Source organism: Martes martes (assembly GCF_963455335.1).
Source record: "Martes martes genome assembly, chromosome: X".
Taxonomy (NCBI): domain Eukaryota; kingdom Metazoa; phylum Chordata; class Mammalia; order Carnivora; family Mustelidae; genus Martes; species Martes martes.
In genome coordinates this window covers 1,259,912-1,281,122 of record NC_137897.1, presented here as the reverse complement: position 1 = coordinate 1,281,122, position 21,211 = coordinate 1,259,912, and the positions used below count along the sequence as shown (strand labels likewise).

Sequence of the window (21,211 nt, the reverse complement as noted above, 5' to 3'; positions counted from 1 at the left end):
GAGAGTGGGGAGTGATGTTCATGGAGGAAGGAGGTCTGCAGAGATGCTGGGGCTCTGTTTCTCCATCGTGAGGTCAGAGCGAACAGAACTGACAAACCGAGGGGTGGGTTTTCATCAGGCAGTGGGTCAGGTGGCATCAGGATCTCACACTTCCAGCCTTCAGGACCTTGAGAAATAAATGTGTGTTGGTTTTACTGCTCCTTTCTAGGGTGTTAGTTATTCAGGCTGTGTGAATCAGGGTTGTGCAGAGAAACAGGACCAATAGCTCGTGTGGCGCATTCTTCCCCTCCCTCCATGTTCTTTGATGCTTTTCAGACCGTCGACTGATTAGACGAGGCCCACCCACAGTGCAGAAGGCCCTCGGCTTTACTCAGTGCACCAGATCCGATGCTAATCTCTTCTAGAAACACCCTTGCGGAGAGACACACCCAGGGGGAATGCATAATCAGCTCTCTGGGCTTCCCTCAACCCACGTGTGACGAACCCTTACGTGAGATGGTTCCCTCGAGCTCCTGAGTGGGTGCAGCTGGGCTGGGTCCCGACCATCACGTCTGCCACCCATGCTCCCCAGGAACCACACTGCTTTCCAACGTGCTCACGGGTTGCCTTCAGTGCAGAGTAGGGGTGGAGCTCATACCCACTCGCCCTACTTTCCTCCTTGGGAATACCAACATCACACCTAGAAAATACCCTCTGTGTTTCCCACACGGGGCATGTTTTCTTCTTCCCATTTATCCTCACACCACAGGGGCTTCTCCCCAGACGGCTATGTCGTTGGGTGTTCACCCTTCCTCAACATCATGTTTTTTTGTTTGTTTGTTTTTTTAATTTATTTTTTTAAGAGCAATTTTAGGTGCACCCTACAATAAAAATATATCCAGAATGCAATTAAAGACGTCCAGCAGCAACACTGAGGGGAACATGCAGAAATCCCCCGTGGACCCCCATGACCACACAGAGGCACAGCCTCCCCCGCATCCGTACCTGCCCCAGAGACAGCACATTTCCTACCATCGGCAAACACACGTAGACATGTCCTTAGCACCACTGGCGTGCTTTACGCTACAGCTTCTTTTTGGGGTTCTGCATACTGTGGGGTTTGCAGACCTGTGCGATGACACGTGTGTATCATTATAGCGTCACGCAGACGACTGGTACCTCCCTAAAAATCCTCAGGGCTGCATTTTCTGATCCCTCCCTCCCACATCCCCTGCCGACCGCAAATCTTGCTTCTGTCTCTGCCGTTTTGCCTTTTCGGGAACATCCTAGAGCCAGAATCATGCAGGAGGGAGCCTGCAGGCCGACTCCCTTCCCTTCTCAGGATGCATGTGAGGTAACTTGGTGGCTTTTCACGGCTTATTGGTAGCTCATTGCTGTTTAGTACTGAATTATATTCCCCTTCCCTGAGTGGACCACACATTACAGAGGACACTTCCCTGGGGCAAAACAGCATCTGGGAAGGACAGCTTGATGTGGCTGCAGCACGAGTTCGTCACTGCACAGTGGGTGTGCAGTTGGCCAAGAGCCTGGGTCTGGGGAGGGCTCGTTCATTAGGGAGGTAATTCCAGCCCCGCTCCTTGCCCCATCTCGTGATTTCAGACCATGTCTGGGATGCAGCAGGGGCAGTGAGCTTGTTCTCTGTGCTGCACGGTCACGGTGAGCCTCCCATGTGTGTTGAACTGGGTGGCGGTTATGGTCCTTAGGGCTGCGGCTCTGGGATGGAAGGCTCAGGACCCCCTCACGGCAAGCTTGGGCAAGGCAAGAGAGCCCAGTGGCCGGCTCCAGCTCTCCGTCTGCTACTGCCATCGAAGGCAGCAGGACATCTTCACCTGATGTCGAGACGTGCTGGCATGTGCTGAACACCCGGTCCTCCGCTCACGAGGATGAGCCACTGTCCACCCCAGTGGCACCATCTTGGTGCCCCATTCATGCTTCTCTGGCTCAGCTGGCCGTCCCCCGCCTGGGTCCCTGCCATTTTTGTTTCTGACCTCAAGCTTCACTCCACCGGCGCATTCAACAAGGAGCTCCTGCCTTTCCAGGGAGCCTGCTGTGCACAGGGCGTCTGGGTCTTGGCTTCCATCCAGCGCCGTTTTGGAGACTACTGCTCTAGTCCATCCTTTGTCCTTGCTGGAGGCAGTAGCTTTGCTCGCAAAGGAGCTCACTCCCTTAGGGGGTCCAAGCTTCTGGATGATGGCTGTCCATCGACACCTGGTTGCATGGAATGAGTGTTTATGGTGACGGTTAATTTTATGTCGTCTTGGCTGGACCACGCGTGCACACATGTGGTCAAACACTAGTTTAGGTGTTGCTAGGGTGGTATGGTTAGATGAGGTTAACCTTGCAATCCGTAGCCTTTGAGTAAAGCAGATGACTCTCTCTGGGGTCACGGTGGGCCTCGTCCAATCAGTGGAAGGCTTTGTGAGCACACAGACTGATCTCCCCTTTGCTGGTAGATGTGATTTTTTGTGTTGTTGTTGTTGACTTTGTCAGTGACACTTTGATTTATCGCTCTACAACATGAACGTCTTTCAAACATAATCCTGCATTATGTCCTAGTTGGACTCTTATCTTTTTCCCTTGGACTGGTGGGCCTGGTCCGATCAGTTGAAGGCTTTGTGAGAAAACAGACTGACCTTCCCAGACAAAGAGGGAATTCTGTCTCCAGGAGACCTTTGGACTCTGGCTGCCACTTTAGCTCATCCCTGAGTCTCAGGCTCCTGGCCGATCCTGTGGAATAGAGACACAGTTGCATGAACCAATTCCTTAAATTAAATCTTTGTGTCTCTGCTTAGTCTCTTTTGGTGTGCTTTTCGGCAGAACCTTGAATAATACATACTTTATGTGTAAGGGACACGGGGCTGGACCCCTTCCAATCTGGAGAGTGCATGTTTACAAATGTTTTACTGCATCGTATGGTAGGACTCCATTGCCAAGCATCTCCACTTTGTGCAAAACACGTGTCAACCTTTGGTCACCATGCCCACGTTGATGCCTGAACTTTGAATTCTGCAGCTAAATCTCCCCCGTGCAGGTGGGCCTTGTCCAATCAGTTGAAGACTTTTTGAGAAAACAGTCTGACCTCCCCTTTGCTGGTGGATGTGATTTTTTTTTTTAAATGTTGCTATCATGCTTTGATTTATTGCTCTGTGACATGAATGCCTTCCAAACACAATCCTGCATTACATACTAGTTGGAATCTTATCTTTTTCCCTTGGATCGGTGGGCCTTGTCTGATCAGCTGAAGGGTTTGTGAGAAAACAGACTGACCTTCCCAGACAAAGAGGAAATTCTGTCTCCAGGAGGCCTTTGGACTCTGGCTGCGACTTTAGCTCATCCCTGGGTCTCAGCCTCCTGCCCGACCCTGCACTATAGAGACTCAAATACACACAGTTACATGAACCAATCCCTTAAATTAAATCACTGTCTCTCCTCTTAGTCTTCTTGTGTGTTTCTTGGGAGACCCTTGGCTAATGCATCCTTTATGTGTAAGGGACATGGGGCTGGACCCCTTCCAGTCTGGAGAGCGCATGTCTACAAGTCTTTTACTGCATCGTATGGTAGGACGCCATCGCCAAGCATCTCCGTCTCGTGCAAAACGCATGTCACCTTTGGTCACCATGCCTATGTCGATGCCTTAACTTTGAATTCCGTAGATGACTCTGTTTAGTGCCGGTGGGCCTTGTCCGATCAGTCGAAGACTTTGTGAGAAAACAGTCTGACCTCCCCTTTGCTGGTGGATGTGATTTTTTTTTGGGGGGGGGGATCTTTCTCTGATGTTTTCACTTATCACTTTGTAACGTGAATGCCTTTCAAACACAATTCTGCATTACATTGTAATTTGTCTCTTATCTTTTTCCCTTGGATCCTTTCTCTGCGTTTTATTGGAATCGAAGGATTTGTGCATGGAAAATACTTGGCTTTGTTTGGATGGTCCCTTTCTTGACTGTGATGTTGTAAACACTGTTTCTTTTTCTTAATTTTGTTTTTTAAAGATTTATTTATTTTTTTGAGGGAGAAAGAGCTGTGGGGGGGGGGGCAGACAGAGAGAGAGTATCTCAAGCAGATTCTCTGCTGAGCCCAGAGCCTGAGATCACGACTTGAGCCAAAAATCAAGAGTCAGGCATGACCCAAATACTGTTTCTCATATAAGCTTGATTGACCTGGCCTCCAGCTCATTCCCTTTCTCGTAACGCATATGAACCTGTTATTGGATTTTCTCCCCCAGTTTTATGGAGGTTAGTTGGCAAGACATCACACACATCTAGTGGGTAGAGAATTTCAGAAAACTCACGGGCACATTCTTGACATGGTGGTTGTCTTATTTTCCTGTACCGAGTATTTCATAGAAATGGAATCATGTCCTGTGTGGTCTTGGGAGTGTGGCTTCCATCCCTGAGCATCGTGTCCTCATGGTAACCTCCACGAGGCAGCAGGTGTCAGAGTGCTGTTCCTTTTCATGGCTGAGTTGTAGTCCATCCATGGATGGACCCCTGTGCATTGGTGGGCACTTGGATGCTCACATCTCCCTGGCTACCGTGAGTAATGCTGCCCTGGGCCTTCCCATGTGCATATGCATGTGAACACCTGCTTCCCTGTGTCCTGGATAGATAGAGAGCGAGGAGTGGGATCGCCGGGCCATGTGGTTTCCCCACTTCTTTTCCATAGTACCCACAGCATGTTCCGTGCCCACCAGCCATGCAGGATGGTCCCAGTTTCCCTCCGTGCTCTTCAACATTTGCTCAGTGATGTTTTCACTGCTTCCAAAATAAGACCCATGCGAGTGGACCTAAAGTGATATCTCACTGTGGTTTTGGCTTGCGTTTCCATAAAGGAGGACGGAATGCCTGTGAGACCCTCCCACGTCCATGAGGCATTTCCAACACAACGGGACAGAAGCCATGGGACAAAGACTTCTTTGTTTTTAAATTTGTGTTTTGAAAAGCAGAACGTATTATATGAACTGAGCTTATTAGACTTTTTGCAGAACCCTGTAGTTCCTGTCCAGTTGCAAGAAAGAATATGGAGAAACCTTGTGTACCCTTTCCCTGGTTTCCCTCCAGGGATAAAAGTTACAAAGCTGTAAAGTACGTGATCCCAACCCTCGTGGGTGCAGGGATACAATCATTGCTGTTTTATCCATATTTCCTTGTTTTCATGGGCAGCCACGTGTGCGGTGGTGGGGTGAGCCATCTGGGATGTCCTTGCACATGAAGGATGGTGCATCCCTCCAGTCATTGGGGGGGGGTGACCATCCCCCCTGTGTCACGACACAGGCATGTTCCCTGCCCCCAGATTCCCAAATGTTCCCCTCCTATAGCTTTGCTACCTCCTCCTTCCTACGTCCATCCATGCTGTACCCGCAGCCAGCCACTCATCGGCTCTCCGTTTCCACAATGCCATCATTTCAAGAATGTCACATAAATGGAGTCACACACAAGGCAACCTTTTAAAATTGCCTTTTTTTTTTTTTTTCTTTTTACCCCCACTCCAAACTCGGCATAATTCCACTGGAGGGTCCTCCCAGCTGTCTCTCGAACAATAAGGCTTTCTTTCGCAAGAACACCTGTAAAGAGTCTTTGCATAAAATGACATTCACACCGACGATCTTTGTCTTATCAACAGGGCAGGCAAGGTGTCTTTTTATGTTCGAGCATCTTTGCGTACCCGTGGGAGTGCGTCTGTGGGAGCAGCTCTCAGCATGAGAGCTGCTGGGTCAGAGAGAAAACGCACACGTCTGCTTTGCACAGCCCTCGGCAGCTCATCTGCTAAAAGGACAGAGTCTTGGTGCCCAGTGACTCGTTCTGGTGCGAGCGTGCAGTTGATCGCCATGGTTGACCACGAGTCAGTTGTCTTCCTTTCTTCGTGTGTACTTACAGGAGTGCGTTTCAACGCTGTTTTACGCGGGCGTGTTTTATTCACTTATCCATGAATCCCTTGTTCGTTTTCTTTGCGTCTTTGGAAGGGAAGAGGAGAGGAGATGCGCATATCCTTTTACAAGACCCCTTTACGGGCAAGGTCGCAGCCCTTTTTCTACGCCCCGCATCCTGTCGTTTGCCTTTACATGTTACCTGACGGACTTTCGACTCCTTCGGATGAAACCCTTTCTCGACGTGCTCCGCGTTATCCGCACGGATTCTGCGCGGTCTTAGAAAAGACATGGTCGCGGCGTGATCCAACCACCCCCGCCTCCCCTTCTGTGTTTACGATCGGATTTTTAAATATTTGAAATGTTTAAATATTTAAATCACTCACAATATTTTAAACAGTTCAAGTATCTATGTAAATTAAAGAATATTTTAAACATGGCAAGTATCCGAATCTGTAAATTATTTCAACTGTATTTTAAATCTTTCAAGTGTCTGAGTATGTAAATTATTTTTTAAAATATTTCAAGGGGCTCAAGTATTTGAATCTGCAAGTTATTTAAAGAATATTGTAAATCTTCCAAATATGTCAAAACTTAAATTATTTGAATGGAATTATTTAAATAAACAATAAGTACATAGATAAAACAAAAAATAATCCCAATAGTTAAATAATTTTAAATCCTTCAAGTATTCGAATATTTCAGTTATTTGAATATTTCAATCTCTAAATGATTCCAAGATTTTGATATTTTGGGTATTTGCATATGTGGATTATTTTATCAGTATTTTTAAATATCTCCAATCTTTAGCTGTTGGAGGCATGTCTTATTTCCTGTGCTGTGGTCAGTGAGATGAGGATACAGAGACCTGACATACAATTGCTTCCCTACAAGCTGGCCCTCGCGGAAGCATGAGGTCAACCCGCCACATTTCAGTTCTTAAAAAAGAATAATGAGCCACGAGGGCTCTAAACATAGTCCGGGCTCAGGATGGGAGCTCCTTCTCTGCTCGGCCTGCAAACATCACTCCTTTGCCAAGCAAACGGGCTTGGGAGGTGCGCGTTGCTTTTCTTGTCATTTGAGTCGTGGGCTTGCCCCCCAAGGACATCAGCTGGGCGGTTCGGGGAGGAAGGCGTGAGCCATGACCCTGGGCGGCCTCCCGCTGTGTCCGCAGCAGCTGCTGTCCCTGTACAGACCGATCAGCTCCCAGCTGCCACCTCCCCAGCGCTCCCCCGATGTCTGTTGGAGGTGAGCTGGCCTGTGGGACTCGGCGATGGTGGGTGCTGGTGTGCAGGACACAGAGTGGCACGTGAGGAGATGGACAGGGATCCCCTGTGTCTGTTTGCAGCCGGGTTTTGGGGGAAGCATTGAAGGCATCTGGGTTGGAGCTGACTCACGTCTGGGATATAAAGGAGCAGGGAGAGGAGCTGACTCACCCGTGCTCCTTGGGAGCCTCGCTAGCCAGGCTGGGGTGGCCTTGCACAGATGTGTGCATGCATGTGCACCAATTTCTAGGGTTTGAATTGTGCCTCCCCCCCAAAAAAGATATGTTGAATTCTTAGCCCCTGGTACCTGTGAAGGGGATCTTATTTGGAAATGGGGTCTCTGCAGGTGGTAAGTTAAGATGAGGGCAGTAGGGTGGGCCCTGATCCCATAGGACTGGGGTCCTTATAAGAAGAGGGGATGTGGACACAGACACGCACAGAGGGACAACCATGTGAGGACACAGGGAGAACACAGGGTCTACACGCCAAGGAAAGAGGCCTCGGGGGAACCAGCATTGGCCTATCTGTCTATCCATCCATCTATCCACCTACCTATCCATTCATCCATCCATCCATCCACCCTTCTACCCACCTGTCCATCCTTCTATCCACCCATCCATCTATCCAGCCATCATCCATCCATCCGTCTATCCATCCATCCACCCATCTATCCATCCATCATCTGTCCATCTACCCATTCTATCTACCCATCCATCTCTCCACCCATCATCCTTCCATCCATCGATTCATCTACGTCTCCGTCCATCATCATCCATCTTACCTATCATCCCTCTCTTTATATATATATAAACATATATATATGATATATCACCTCCCTCTCTATGTGTATATGTTTATACACACACACACATAAATATTTTAATTTTAATCATTTTAAGGAATCGGCTCATACAACTACAGAGACTTGTTAAACCCAAATGCTGCAGGGTAGAAACACAGGGCACGTTTACAGTTTGAATCTGTCTCCTGGGAAATGGATTCTTGTCGGGGCAGAGGTGGGAGTGGGGACGGGTAATCCGTCTTTATGCTATGAACACCATCAGCTGATTAGATGGGGCCCACCCACATTAGGGAGGGAAATCTTTACAGTGTGGGGATTTCAGAGTTAATTGCAGAGTCTAGAAGTTGCACAGGGGAGACCTGTTTCAATCAGAAGCATATGGCTGTCACATTCCTACCTATGTAGATGGAGCTCCCATTCTCATGCCCTCTGCAGGGATCCAGGTGCGGCTGGGCACGGGGAGTCCCCATGCACTTGGGGTGTCCATCCCTCCCGCCCCATTCTCTGCAAGCCCAGACACCTGTATTTGTTCAACATCAGTGAGTGCCCTGTGCAACTCCAAGCCAATACCAACTCTCCAGGGACAGAAGGATCTCAACAGTGTCACCAGGAGAGGGGGAATCTTAAGCCACACACAACAGGATGGATGGCTAAGACCTCTAAGCACGGATGACGGAAGGGAATTTCTGTTGGGGGGGATGGCTGTGTTGGAGCCCAGTGACAGAAAACAGTGTATATTTAAGCCAATATGAGGCCCGGTTGTGGGGGGGATGCACTGAATCAGCTGCTGAGAGCCATCTCTGGCATTATTTCCCTTTTCTCTTTGGCTGCTAGGAAGCTCAGACCTGAATTTGCCCTCGGAGCTCCACGGCGGGGGTCTTACGACCAGCAGAGCTGCAGACGATTTTTAATCTTCTTGGCTGATTCAAATCTATCACAGGGACTGAGTTTTAGGATTTGATCAATTGCCCCCATCCTTTATTCACGTGCATTGTATAACCAACTCTTGTACATTGTACTTTGGCACATTCAACATTTAACCTTAATTTTTTTTTTTAAATTTCAAATTGTTTCTTTTTATTTGGATGAATCCTGGGAAGCTTAATGGCTGGGGAACACATGTGTTTAAAATTTGAAGTTGGGAAAATACAAGTGTTCTTTTTCCAAAGGGCAAGTAATACGCGGTAGGGGAAGGCTTAGTAACAGCTGTCTTGCAAAATTAAGTTTTCCACTGTAAGTTTTTATGTCCGGAAACAATACTCATGACCTCGAGCGGTTGGTGCCATTTATCACACTTTTGGTGATTCTTGTGTCTCGTAAATCACAGTTGTTGCTGAAGTGTATGTGCATCTGTTTATTTATAGATCGGCATGGAAACGGCTGTGCGGGTTTTCACTGTAAACGAGTCCCGTCCTGTCTTCACCAGCCAGGGCATATATTTCTGGGGTACAGCCAATAATTACTGGCTTTGGGGCACCCTGTTCTCGCCACTGTGGTGGTATCAGCTGGGAGATAACTTCAGGGACCCCCGAGTGGGCTGAGCCATGCTTGGCAGGAAGCCGATCCCACTTGCTTGGCGCATCATGGCCTTGGGAGCAGACATTCTGAGGACCTGTGCCGTCCTTGTTCTGGCCAAGTGGAAGATGACCCTGGATGCAGACACGTTGGGTAGGAAACAACCTTCAGGGTGTGGAGCAAACAACCACGGGCCTGGAAGGACATTTCATGGACTCGCTCTGTTAGCCCTGAAACGTCATGGTGGCTTGGAGTAGGGTGTCCATTCTGCGCCTCCTGCCTCTGATCCCTGCGAGTACCTTTCGTACTTAGTACGTAAGCCCAAGGAGCGTTCTTTGTGAAGATGACAATGCTGTCCTCGGGAGAGCATTCTGGAAGACCACCTGCTGCTCTTGGCATTGAAGGTGGTTCAGGGTTCCTGTGTCCATTTCTCACTTAGAAGCTAAGGCGTCAAACTGGGTCCTGGTGGTCACGTGGTTTCTTGGGGCTCCCCCCTGTTCCTGGATGGGCGGTGTAGACGTTGCTCTGTCATCATGCCCGTTCCTTCTGTGCTTCTGTTTCTCATTGTGTCCTGAGCATCCGGCAGGGCATCTTGTCTTAGCCCATTTGGGGCACCATAACAACCACACCATGGATTGACTTGGGGGGGGGGTTTCAGCAGCAGACACTTACTCCCCACCACTGGGGTGGCTGGATGTCCGAAATTAAGGATCTGCTGGAATGGATTTGTAGATGGCGTTCTGGCTGGGTCCATGCACAGTCGAAGGGGCCTGGAGTCTCCTTGGTCTCCTTTATAAGGACACTAATTCCATCATGGAGGCTCTGCCCTCATGACTTGGTGAACTTCTAAAGACCGCGACCTCCACCTTCATCAGCTGATCACCTCCCAAAGACCCCCACGTCCACCCTCATGACCTGGTCACCTCCCAAACACCCCCACCTCCAATCCCATCCCATGGGAGGGTTGGCCTTCAACACGTGAATTTTAGGAGGAGATACCCACATTTACATCATGGCACATTTCCTTTGGTCTTTTGGGGTGGGTGTGACCTTCTGTCTGTGTTTGATCCAGTGATTGATGGATTAGCTCATTAAGTCCGTGAACATTCATGCAGCACCAGCCTGATGTCTGCCATTGGGCCAGGCGGTGAGGAACAGGGAATCTGTGAGGAGGTGTGTGCCCCCAGGCAACCCTGGCTGATGGGGGAGGGCAGGCCAGCCCAAGCACACAGGTACAGAGGGCTGTTCTTCCCACGTAGGGCACACAAAAGGCTTCTGGATGGGATCCTGAGCATAAATGAGCACCCCTGGGCCCGTAGGACTGAGACAAAGTCTTGACTGGGAATGGCCACCATGTTGCATGGGGATTCTTCCCAACAGCAGAGAGACTCCCGCATGGATGCAGATACCACACTTAGAAGCACACACGAGCTCTTAGTGCTTGCATGACGTCCCACAGGACCATGAGCTGTTTCAGGGCATTATTCCCTAATACCTTCGTAGTTTATCACAGGGGTTGTGAACGCCCAGTTGGGAGCACCCCTGTGAGCTTGAGAACCCCCAAATGATCACCTTTCCAATGTTACACATGTGTTCCCAGCCCATCGTGACTGCAGGTGGAGTTGCTCACCTGCACTCACGGGCCACTCAGGGCTGCTGACTGGTGTCTGCGTGACTGTGGACACCAGCGACACAGCTGCAGGGAGAAATGGGGGGGGCCTACCGTGGATTTCCGGGACACATTCCTGGAAGTGATTTTGCTGCAACAACGAGAATGTGTTTCAGGTTGCACTTAGATATTACCCAAGGACCCCCACCCACATGGGGGTTTTCCGCTCTTGCATTCCTGCCCACGGCATACATGAGCCCCTGCTCGCGAGCACTGTGACAGAGAAGCATGGTGTCAAAGTCCTTGTTCTTGTCAAGTCCAATGGCGTCTCAGTGAGTTCTCGTGAACATGTCTCTCATTGGGTAAAATCTCACATGCCTTTGTAAGGACTGTGTCGTATGTTTTCATATACACAGTTATGTTCACCCTTTTTTTTTCTTAGAGTGTTATTAGTCTTGATTTGTCAGAACTCTTTACATAGTAGGAAAATAGCCTTTTGCATGTGATCAGGGTTGTAAGGTTTTTTTTTTTTTAATATATCATTTACTTTGAACTTTGCTTTTGGTGTGTTTTGTTTTTTCTATGCAAGATTATTTTGATAGCAAAATTTATCTACTTATTCTTCTCAACTTTGATTTGTGATTAGGAAGACCTTTCATACTCTGAGGTTAAGATAAATGGATTCATGCTTTTTTGCCCCTAATATGTTCATTGTGTAACTTCTACCCCATGGTTAATTTTGATGTGTAGATGGGTCTAATTTTGCCTTTTTTTATTAATGTCTATTTACACGTTCCAACACCATTTATTAAAAAGTCCATCTTTGGGGTGCTTGGGTGGCTCATTCGGTTAAGCGTCTGACTCTTGGTTGCTGCTCAGGTCACGATCTCAGGGGTGTGAGATCCAGCCCTGCATTGGGCTCTATGATCAGTGTGCAGTCTGCTTGAGATTCTCCTCTGCCTCTCCTGCGTGTGCACTTGTCTCTCTCTCAAATAAATAAATAAATCTAAAATAAAATAAAAAGTTCATCTTTGTCACCTTCATCGAATGCTACAGCTCCCAGGGCTGGCCGGTTCCTGGAGATAGCATGTGACTCTCTCAGGAGCACAGCGTTCCAACGCAAACCAGGCAATCCACAGCCCTCGCGCCACCACGTCCGTGACCACGTTGTTGGCCAGTGTCTACCCTGCCCACACAAACCACCGCAGGGCCAGGGACACACACGTAGGGACAGCCCCTGTGACCCAGAATCTGCTGAAGTTATTCGCACCAGCCCATCCGAAACCTGCTGAGCCTGCTTCCCTGACCCATTTCTTCCCACAATAGGGATTCTTGTCCATGCTTCCGTGTCCCTCTGCCTCCTGACCCACCCTGCTGCTTTCCCCTTGGGGGGGTGGTGTGGCGTGCATGCCCCTTCTTCTTGGAAACTGTGTTCTACAAACTAGTCACAACGGCAGGCATTCATCCTCCGGTCTGTTGTCCTCCTCCATACCTGAGTAATAGTAAAACCTACATCCTGCCCCATGTTGCCTGGGAGTATTGATCCTGGGGTGTCATCCACGCTCATCAATGCTACTCCCACGTTGGCTCCCGACCTTTCTGCCAATCATCGTGCTGATACTCCAGTTGGTTCCTGCCCAGACCTCAGCTGGGGATGAGCAAGCGTTTGTCGGGTGTCGTTGACCGGGTTGGGATGACTCGGGACTAATCCAGCCAATCCGCTTCGAAAACTCACTGATATGTTTTTTTTTTTCCCTTTCTTCTTCTCCAGTTTTGGCCCCACAACCCGACCGCGTTGCTGTAGTGACTGGAGGCACACATGGAATCGGCTACGCCACGGCAAGGCATCTGGCGAGACTCGGCATGCGTGTGATCATAGGTGATGATTGTGTTGTTGGCTAATGGAGGCTACTGCGTCGTTGGCTCATATACAAACAGTGATTTGCTTGTAGGTAAAACCCATTTGGGAGACACGTAAGGATGCCCTTAGAAGGACTTCGGTCCTAGTGCAATGAGGTCTCACGTCATTGGCCTCATTTGACCCTAACCACCTCTTTAAAGACACCCTCTCCAAAGAAGGTCAGGTTCTGAACACCTATGGGGTCCGGGCCTCTACATACAAATTTGGGGAAGACACAACCTACCCAGTGTCGACTTGGAACAGGTATTCAAAGACTTGCTTCCTTTGCAGCCGCATCCCATAGACTACATTGTCCATTCTTCTTGTGAAACGCTCTCTCTGCTCCTTACCCTGGCGTCTAACTCCTCTTTGAAAACGAAGGTATTTTCTTTGCCTGGGAAAGCGAACAGAGTTCAGACGAACCCATGGTACTTTTGTTCATTTTCCCGGTGAATTGGGGGTAGAATTTTTAATCTGCTGGGAAAAATGATACTGTGCACTTTACCTTTACAAAAAAAAAAACACTTCGTGTGAACTGTGTCTCCTATTGACATCATTTGCATTAAATTAATACCTTTTGTGGTGTCTGTTTTTACAGAAATCATATTATACATCTGGTTTTAGGTGTTAAAGATTGTTTTCACTTAAGACTTTTTACGTAATGTTACCCATGGTCATTTACTTATTCAATAGTGATTTATTTCTTCCTTTCTCCCATTTTTTTCCTCCATATTTTGCCCACCGTCATTTTTTGAAGGATAATTTTGGGTCAGAATCTATAGTTGGGGCAGGGTATGTAAACATGAATGTGTTCCACTCCTTCCTGGTTCTCGACAAGCTCGGTCCTTGGACCCCAGAGACATCTAGTGATGCCTAAATACGCAAACTAAAATCCACAACATTATAAACCAAATGATATTGAGATGGAGATATAAAAATATGTAAGAACACAAACTTGCCACATGATTATAGACATGAAATCTTTCTAGGACAAATAACATGACATCCTGGTGGGTTCCATAGCTCCTACTGGTTGGAAACTGTGATGATCTTAAACCTTATTTTGAGACAGCTTCAACACCTTGACTTGGGTCTGAAAATATCCCTGGTTTGTGTCGGTGGCCAAATCATAGACCCTGCTCTTACTTCTGTGTCTTGTCCACATTTGGACAAGACATTGGGGTTGGCCGCCATGATGACGTTGATTGCTCGTGTTAAAACTCAAAGACCCCTGGGGCGCCTGGGTGGCTCAGTGGGTTAAAGCCTCTGCCTTCGGCTCAGGTCATGATCCCAGGGTCCTGGGATCGAGCCCCGCGTCGGGCTCTCTGCTCAGCAGGGAGCCTGCTTCTCCCTCTCTCTCTGCCTGCCTCTCTGCCTACTCGTGATCTCTGTCTGTGAAATAAATAAATAAAATCTTTAAAAAAAAAAAAAAAAAAAAACTCAAAGACCCCTGAGTTCCATGGGGGAGGGTATCTCCGAGGGGGCTCTTAACCCAGATGGAGAGCCCCCACGTCTAGCCAGTGTGGCCTTCTCTTGTCCTCACAGAGGCGTGACTCACATGGGTGTACTTAGCTGTTCATTCCCATAATCAAATGGACTCATGCTCCTAACTTTGATTTTTTCTTCTCACTTTTGTACAACATGACACCACAACTTAAAATTTTTGTATTGCCTGGTCCTTCCCATGTGTCTCCCTTTTGAAAAAGTGCGGTTTCTTCAGTGTTTCCTCCCTCATGGACCCACGTAGGCATCTTTCTCTCACGAGCAAACTGGTCTTCAGAACGGTATACATTGGCCAGGCTTTGGGAGGGGACGATTACTTCTTGGTGGACGTTACTATTTTCCTCATCTGTGTTTTTTTTTTCTTCAGAGATGGGTCCACATCCCTGTTGTCTGAATCAATGTGGAAATGATAGAACAGTTTTTGACAAGTCTTTGCGAGGACAGTCTTTACTAACATCCACATCTACCTCCCCCACCCAGATGAAGAGCAGTCATTGGCGGATGCGGGGGTCCTGCAGGACAGGGGACCCATCCGAGTGTGCATTTCTGGAACTCCTCTTCAATTTTAGCATCCACGTGATGTGTTTCTCTCCCCCTGGGACCTGAGCACATCAGGGAGACATGGTGTGTGATCAGAGGGACTCAGGTCTCTGGGAGACTACTGCCTTGTCTTGGATTTCGCCACCATCTGGGATGACTTGATCAAAGTGATATCAGGGGTGTGCCTGGGTGGCTCAGTCAGTTAAGCATCTACCGTTGGCTCACGTCATGATCTCAGGGTCCTCGGATCGAGCCCTGCATCAGGTACCCTGCTCAGCGGGGTGTCTGTTTCTCCCTCTCCTTTTGGCCTCACGCCCCCCACTCATGCTCTCACTTTCTCTCTCTCTCTCTCTCTCTCTCAAATGAAGAAAATTTTTAAAAAACTAAAAACAAAAACCAAAAAACCAAAGTGACATCACATCCTGAACAGAAGGAGCCATAGTCCCTCGGAGGGTCCGCTGGACCTTGGCTTGTGGTAGAAGGAAGCTGGTGGAGCAGGATGGGGGAGGACCCTCCAGTCTGAGAACAGCCGGGGACTGGCATCCAGCACTGGTTATCTCTGCCCCTTGTGACTTCTCTAGTGCACCTGTCTTCTTCATCTTCTTAATTCTTTGTGAAACTTGGCAATATTGCAATGCAAAAAAAAAAAAAAAAATTGTTCCATTTCTGTGCTTTTTGACTCAGTGTGGCATTTTAAGTCATGATGAAGTCTGGATAGATGGCTTAGGTCATGATGGGGTCTAGTTGGGTAACTCATGAGGAGGTCTAGTTGGGCGGATCATGAGGTCTTGTTCAGGTAGGTGATGATGAGGTCTAGTAGGGTGAGTGATGAGGAGGTCTAGTTGGGTTAGGTGATGATGGGGTCTCTTTGGGTTAGATGATGATGCAGTCTGGTCAGGTAGGTCGTGATGAGGTCTAGTTGGGTTAGGTGATGGTAGGTCTAGTTGGGTTAAGTGATGATGGGGTCTAGTTTGGTAGGTGATGATGAGTTCTAGCTGGGTGGCTCATGAGGAGGTCTAGTTGGGTAAGTCCCTAGGAAGTCAGGTTGGGGTTAGGTCATGCTCAGGTCTAGTTGAGTGAGAAGTGTGATCTACAGACAGAATGCAATGAAGGGAGCATGTGGTACTCATGCATGTGAGGACTGGAACCGTGACTCTCCTATCACCTCCTCATTTAGGTGATGTTTGCTGAGACCAGGAACAGTCCTGCCTGCACCAAAGTTCTTCTCTTGAATTGAACGGCGTGCGCCTGTCCTCACCCTCCTGCGTCGTCTTTCCCACAGAGCTTCCGGTGTCTGCATGGGTCACAGTTTGACCCGCTCAGTCCAGTCAAGTGTGAATGTTCCCTCCTCCCCGGGTCCTTCAGGGCGTAACTGCATATATTCTGAGAGGGACAGTGTTTCATCTTGTGTGACGGTTTGATACAAGGCCACTTAACAAAATATTATCGTGGGCACTTTAATGTAAATTTCACACCAAATAAAAACTAAGAGATGTGTATATCCGATTTCAAATTGGCCAATCCTGAGTCCATTAATGTTTAAACCATAATCGGTTACTTGCTGAAGAATTGGAAAAGGGAACCTGGATCCAACCCAAGCACATTAATATTACCATAAATACATTAATTATTAAATCTCTCATTTGCTCACGATATCTCAGTTCTCATAGTTTCAAAATACTGTTTTGGTGGCAGATCTGTCTTTATAATTCTTTACGAATAGCCATCTAAAAGGTGGCTTTTGAGACCAGGGGCCAGTAGATTTTTTTTCTGGTGTGGACCAGATAATAAATACTTGCTTAAGTGTGTCTCTCAATGGTCAGCTCTGTCTTGATAACTGGAAAGCACCATTGCCAATATTTAAAGCTATAGGTAGTTCCTATATATATATATATATTTTCTTTTCACATCAAGGAGATCATCGGGTATGGCCCCAGTTTCCTAGTTTGCTGGCCCTGGTTTGGGTTCAATGTCTTTAAACTTAGCCCCCCACCGAAAGCATGAGCAGAAGGCAGACCCACTGTGCTTGTGCCTACCTTCCATTCTGGTCAAGTACTCTTCCTCTCATGAAGTATTTGGTCAGTAAATGTGGGAAATCTCTAACAATTGCATAGGGTCAAGGTTCCATATCCAGCTCTGGGGAGCCAGCTGATAAAGGTGACCTTTGCCAAAAGAGTGCCTGTGTCCATGCCTCTAATGCAGAGCCTCAGGGAGAGTAGTGACCTGCCCATTGAGGGGAGGTGTTACCATGACCAGTTTCCCCTGCTGGTTTGATGCCCCCCCCTTTCTCTGGCCATTGATATCTCTTTCGGAACGTGGAGTGTCTTCTCTCCCACTTCACGCGGGCTCCCGTTGGGCCACCTTTGACGCCAAGATGGGGAATGCCAGAAGCGTAGCCCGCCAGCGATGGCTCTTGAATATTTTAAAATTGCATGGGATTTCCGAAATAAGCTCACGCATGTACACAGCCCCAGCTCAGAGAAAGGTGAATTTTATTTTGTCATCTTGGATGCTTAGAACATTTAGAGATGGAATATAACTTTCCGGTATGGCATCCTGTCCGACTGACTGTGCACCCCACAACACAGGAAGACCCTCTGAGCAAAAATCTAACAACCGTGTCACATGCCCTTTCTTCCAGGGAGCCGAAGGTGTGAATACTATCACAGCTGCGTTTTCTTGACGTCTGCAACTTTGAACTCCTTTAAGGTGGTGGCGCCTTATAGAATCCTTTCCTTCACCCCCTGAAGATGTCTTTTGCCATATTTATCTCAGGTTCATCTCCAGCTGGAGCCAAAGACGTTTCTGATTTCACGACGTTCACCGCTTCTGCTGTCTGTGTTTCCTTCACTCTTTGTTGTAAACCCTTCTGCTTCTGGGAAGGGTGTTCCCTCAGGGTTTTTTTGGCGGGGGCGGGGGGCACTTGTCAGTGACACAGAGTAATGAGTGCAGGATCAAGTGGCAGGGGGATCCGTAGCAGGGCCCCTTGTACGTTAGTTCAAATATAAAAATGAAACAAAATAGAGGAAAAGAGCACATAGATATGTCTCCAGAACAGATTGTTTGGTAATACGTTTTCATGGAGATCTCAAGAGGGTTGTACCCCAGAGAACACCCGGCCAGCAGCGACTGGACGCAGGTGGGAGGGCGATGTGAGCCAGTCCACCCCTTTAGGACCTGGTCCTCCCAGGCCACGTGTCTCTCCTGCTGTCCTCATACCACTTGTCACTTCTCGGGGCTCCAGGAGCTTCACTCCCACGCCTGTGTTCCTTAGATGCCAAATCCAATTGCCTTGTGCAGAAGCGCTCCCATGACTCACCCTGGCAGGGAGTTTTGGGGTTGGCTCACCCCACAAAGGAGCTGAACTTCTGCCTGTGGTCCAGTCGATCGTGAGCACTGGTGTGTGGGAAGACAGGGTGTCCTGGTCTTCTCCCCGAATGGCAGCCACAGTCGGCACACCTAAAAATTCGGACTGTGTGCTCAGGGACACAGTTGAAAACAAGATGCCTTCCTCCAAGCATCAATGCACTGCTCTCTAGTAAGACACTAAAGAAACCTCATTCACTATCTTAATGCCCAAATGTCACCATCTCTATTTTAACAGTGATGTCCGTCATACACAACACATGCGTGGACATTCTTCTAAGCTCACGTTTCCCCAGAGTCATACCTGTGGAGTTTGTATAGAGTCCTCGATAAGGAAATGGGAAATCCCACCTTCATAGAGGGAATGGCCCATGGTCCTTTTGGAGCTCAGACCACCAGTGAGTGGGGGGAGGTGGGTGTCCACTAAAGTTTCTTAGAAAGTTCTATTGTGCTCTGACTTTCCTGCCACCATCTTTATGCTCACGTAATCCTTGGCTCTCTCCGGCCCACCGCCCCGTGTTCTTTGTGCCACCAGCTGCGTCACATCCCAGTAATCAACGACAGGGACATTCTTCTCACCAGTGCAGGCTAAAGGCAATCCTCTATCAGCTGATATGTTGCCTTGGCCAAGGCTGTTCTGGTGGCCCCGTTCCACACCAGGGCTCGATGACAAGCCATAAAGAGCCCCCTCCGAGGTTGTGTTTTGCACCTCAAGACAACATTTTCTCGTGCTCGGTAATGTCTGGAGGACCTTGCCACTCATCATACCTTTTTTTTTTTTTCCCTTATAGCTGGAAATAACGCCGGCAAAGCCCAGGAAGCTGTGAGACAAATACAAGAAGAGACTTTGAATGACAAAGGTAGTGTTCTCGAGCCGCGTGGGTCTTGTCCTTTCTGAGTTGGTGTTGGCAGCTGAGTTGCAGGCCTGGACGTTGGATCACGAGTGTGGGCATGGAGGCAGCACTCGGGGGTGGGGATGTCTGTCTTGTGCATTTCTTCTGGGGATTTCCAGTCCCCCCAGAGAGTGCTGAATAGCAGTAACATGTCCCAGTGATACCATTGCTCTGTGGAGCATCTGCTGATGAAAGCGTTCCAATGCACTGGTCTATTGCATATCTGTGACAGCGGGACCTTGTTTCCATTCTGTGCCCATCTCCAGGGCTGGGGGGGCCTCAGTAGCATGTCTTCATGCCGGAACTGTCCAGTGCAACTACCAGCAGGTGCGTCTACTGGTTGACGGTTCTGGGCTGCAGATAATTCCATCATGGATGTGTCTGGCTCCGCCTCGTTCTGTAGCAAATCCTGTAGTGCTTGCTCTCTCTACTTGTCCAACCCGAGCAGTGGACACCTATCTGTAACCTCTGTCCTGGTTGCAAATGCTGCTGAGTGCTTTCTGAGCCCTGCTCGTGGGCCTCATGTTTAAGAAAAGGAGATGCACATCGACCGTCTTGGACTGGACCCAACCAAGATGGCGCTAGGAGCGTATCCCAGACATTGGGGCTTCTCCGGTCTGAGCTTATGGTGGTTCTCCTCTTCCTCCTCCTCCCTCTGCTTCCTCTGTTTCTTTTTCTCCTCCTTCTTTTTAAGATTGTATTTGTTTGTTTGAGAGAGAGAAAGAGAATGAGCAGGGGGAGGAGCAGAGGGAGAGGGAGAAGAAGACTCTACACAGATCATGGAGCCTGATGTAGGGCTTGATCCCATGAGCTGGGATATAAGATCATGACCTGAGCCTAAGATCATGACCTGAGCCAAAACCAAGAGTCTGTAGCTCAACCCACTGAGCCACCCAGGCTCACCAGGGGTAGTTCTTTTTAATAAGGCATGAGAGAGAAGGAAAACCGTGGATGGCAAGTCTAGTGAACATCTGTCTCGTGGTACCCTTATTCCCCACCTACCTTGTCCAAGGCAGCCTTGAAAGTTGGCATTTCACTCTGTGCACACAGCTGGGGGACGTTCCCGCTGCCCCTGACTTTTGTGGCACGATCCCTTTGATCCTGGGACAGAACGTGGAGGGGAGCTTCCTTGTAGCCCAGTGCTGGTCCGGCTCCTGCACAGAAATGATCATGACAGATGATCCTTGTCCCCGTCCCCATTTACTGTGGCTCACGGAGGTGGTGTTCTCTAACACAGTTGTATTCTAGTCCTGCAGCATCACGGGGAACAGGCTACAAATGCAGATTCCCAGCTCCATGAGGAGCCAGAGCATTTGAGAATGGGGCCTGAGCATCTGCATTTCCCTCTGGTTGAACCCTCATGGCCCCGTTACAAATGCACTAGCCCTTGATTTCCAGACCCAACGAGGAGTCTCATGAGAAACCACCAAATCATGTGTTCTTTGTGACTTTTGAAAAATTCTGAATGAATTTTTTAAAAAAAGGATAGTTTAAAGAACAGTTTGCCAAACAACCCAAGCAAGAAGGGAGCAAAGGTTCATTCATAAAGTTTAAGAGTTTCACATGTTCTAACAAGGCTGTAAGCAATAGCCCTGATTTGTCAGAGGAAAGAATGTTCTAGAAGTGATTCCTAACATTAGAAATGGCTACTGCTGGTGCTCGTGCTGTGTGTTGAGATTCAGGTGTGGGTGTGCAAAGCCCGTGGCTTCAAGGGACAGCTCTTTGTCAGCTCCTCGGTGCTGAGCTGTGGGGGAGGCCGCTGAGGGTCTTAGGGTCTGCGAGGCAATGAAGGCAATGATTCCTAATCATGCAGGACGGTGTGCTCTCTTCTGGGAGCAGGTATGCCCCTCGCGTCAGAGCTGACGTGCCCTCTGTTGGCGGCTTCTGTTTCTTTCCTCTCAAATGCCACCAAGTAAACCTGGAATTAGCATCTGGGAGATCCAGGCCCTGGG

The 21,211-nt window shown here is 48.6% G+C and overlaps 1 protein-coding gene across 1 annotated transcript in view; it reads left to right on the top strand.

Annotated features, from left to right (window-relative positions):
* Nucleotides 1-21,211, top strand: part of DHRSX (dehydrogenase/reductase X-linked) — a 139,265-nt gene that overhangs the window by 12,922 nt on the left and 105,132 nt on the right. The window contains exons 2-3 of the mRNA XM_080794980.1: nt 12,829-12,936; nt 19,158-19,226. Of these exons, the coding sequence (XP_080651106.1) occupies nt 12,829-12,936; nt 19,158-19,226 (177 nt within the window). The remainder of the gene's footprint in view (nt 1-12,828; nt 12,937-19,157; nt 19,227-21,211) is intronic.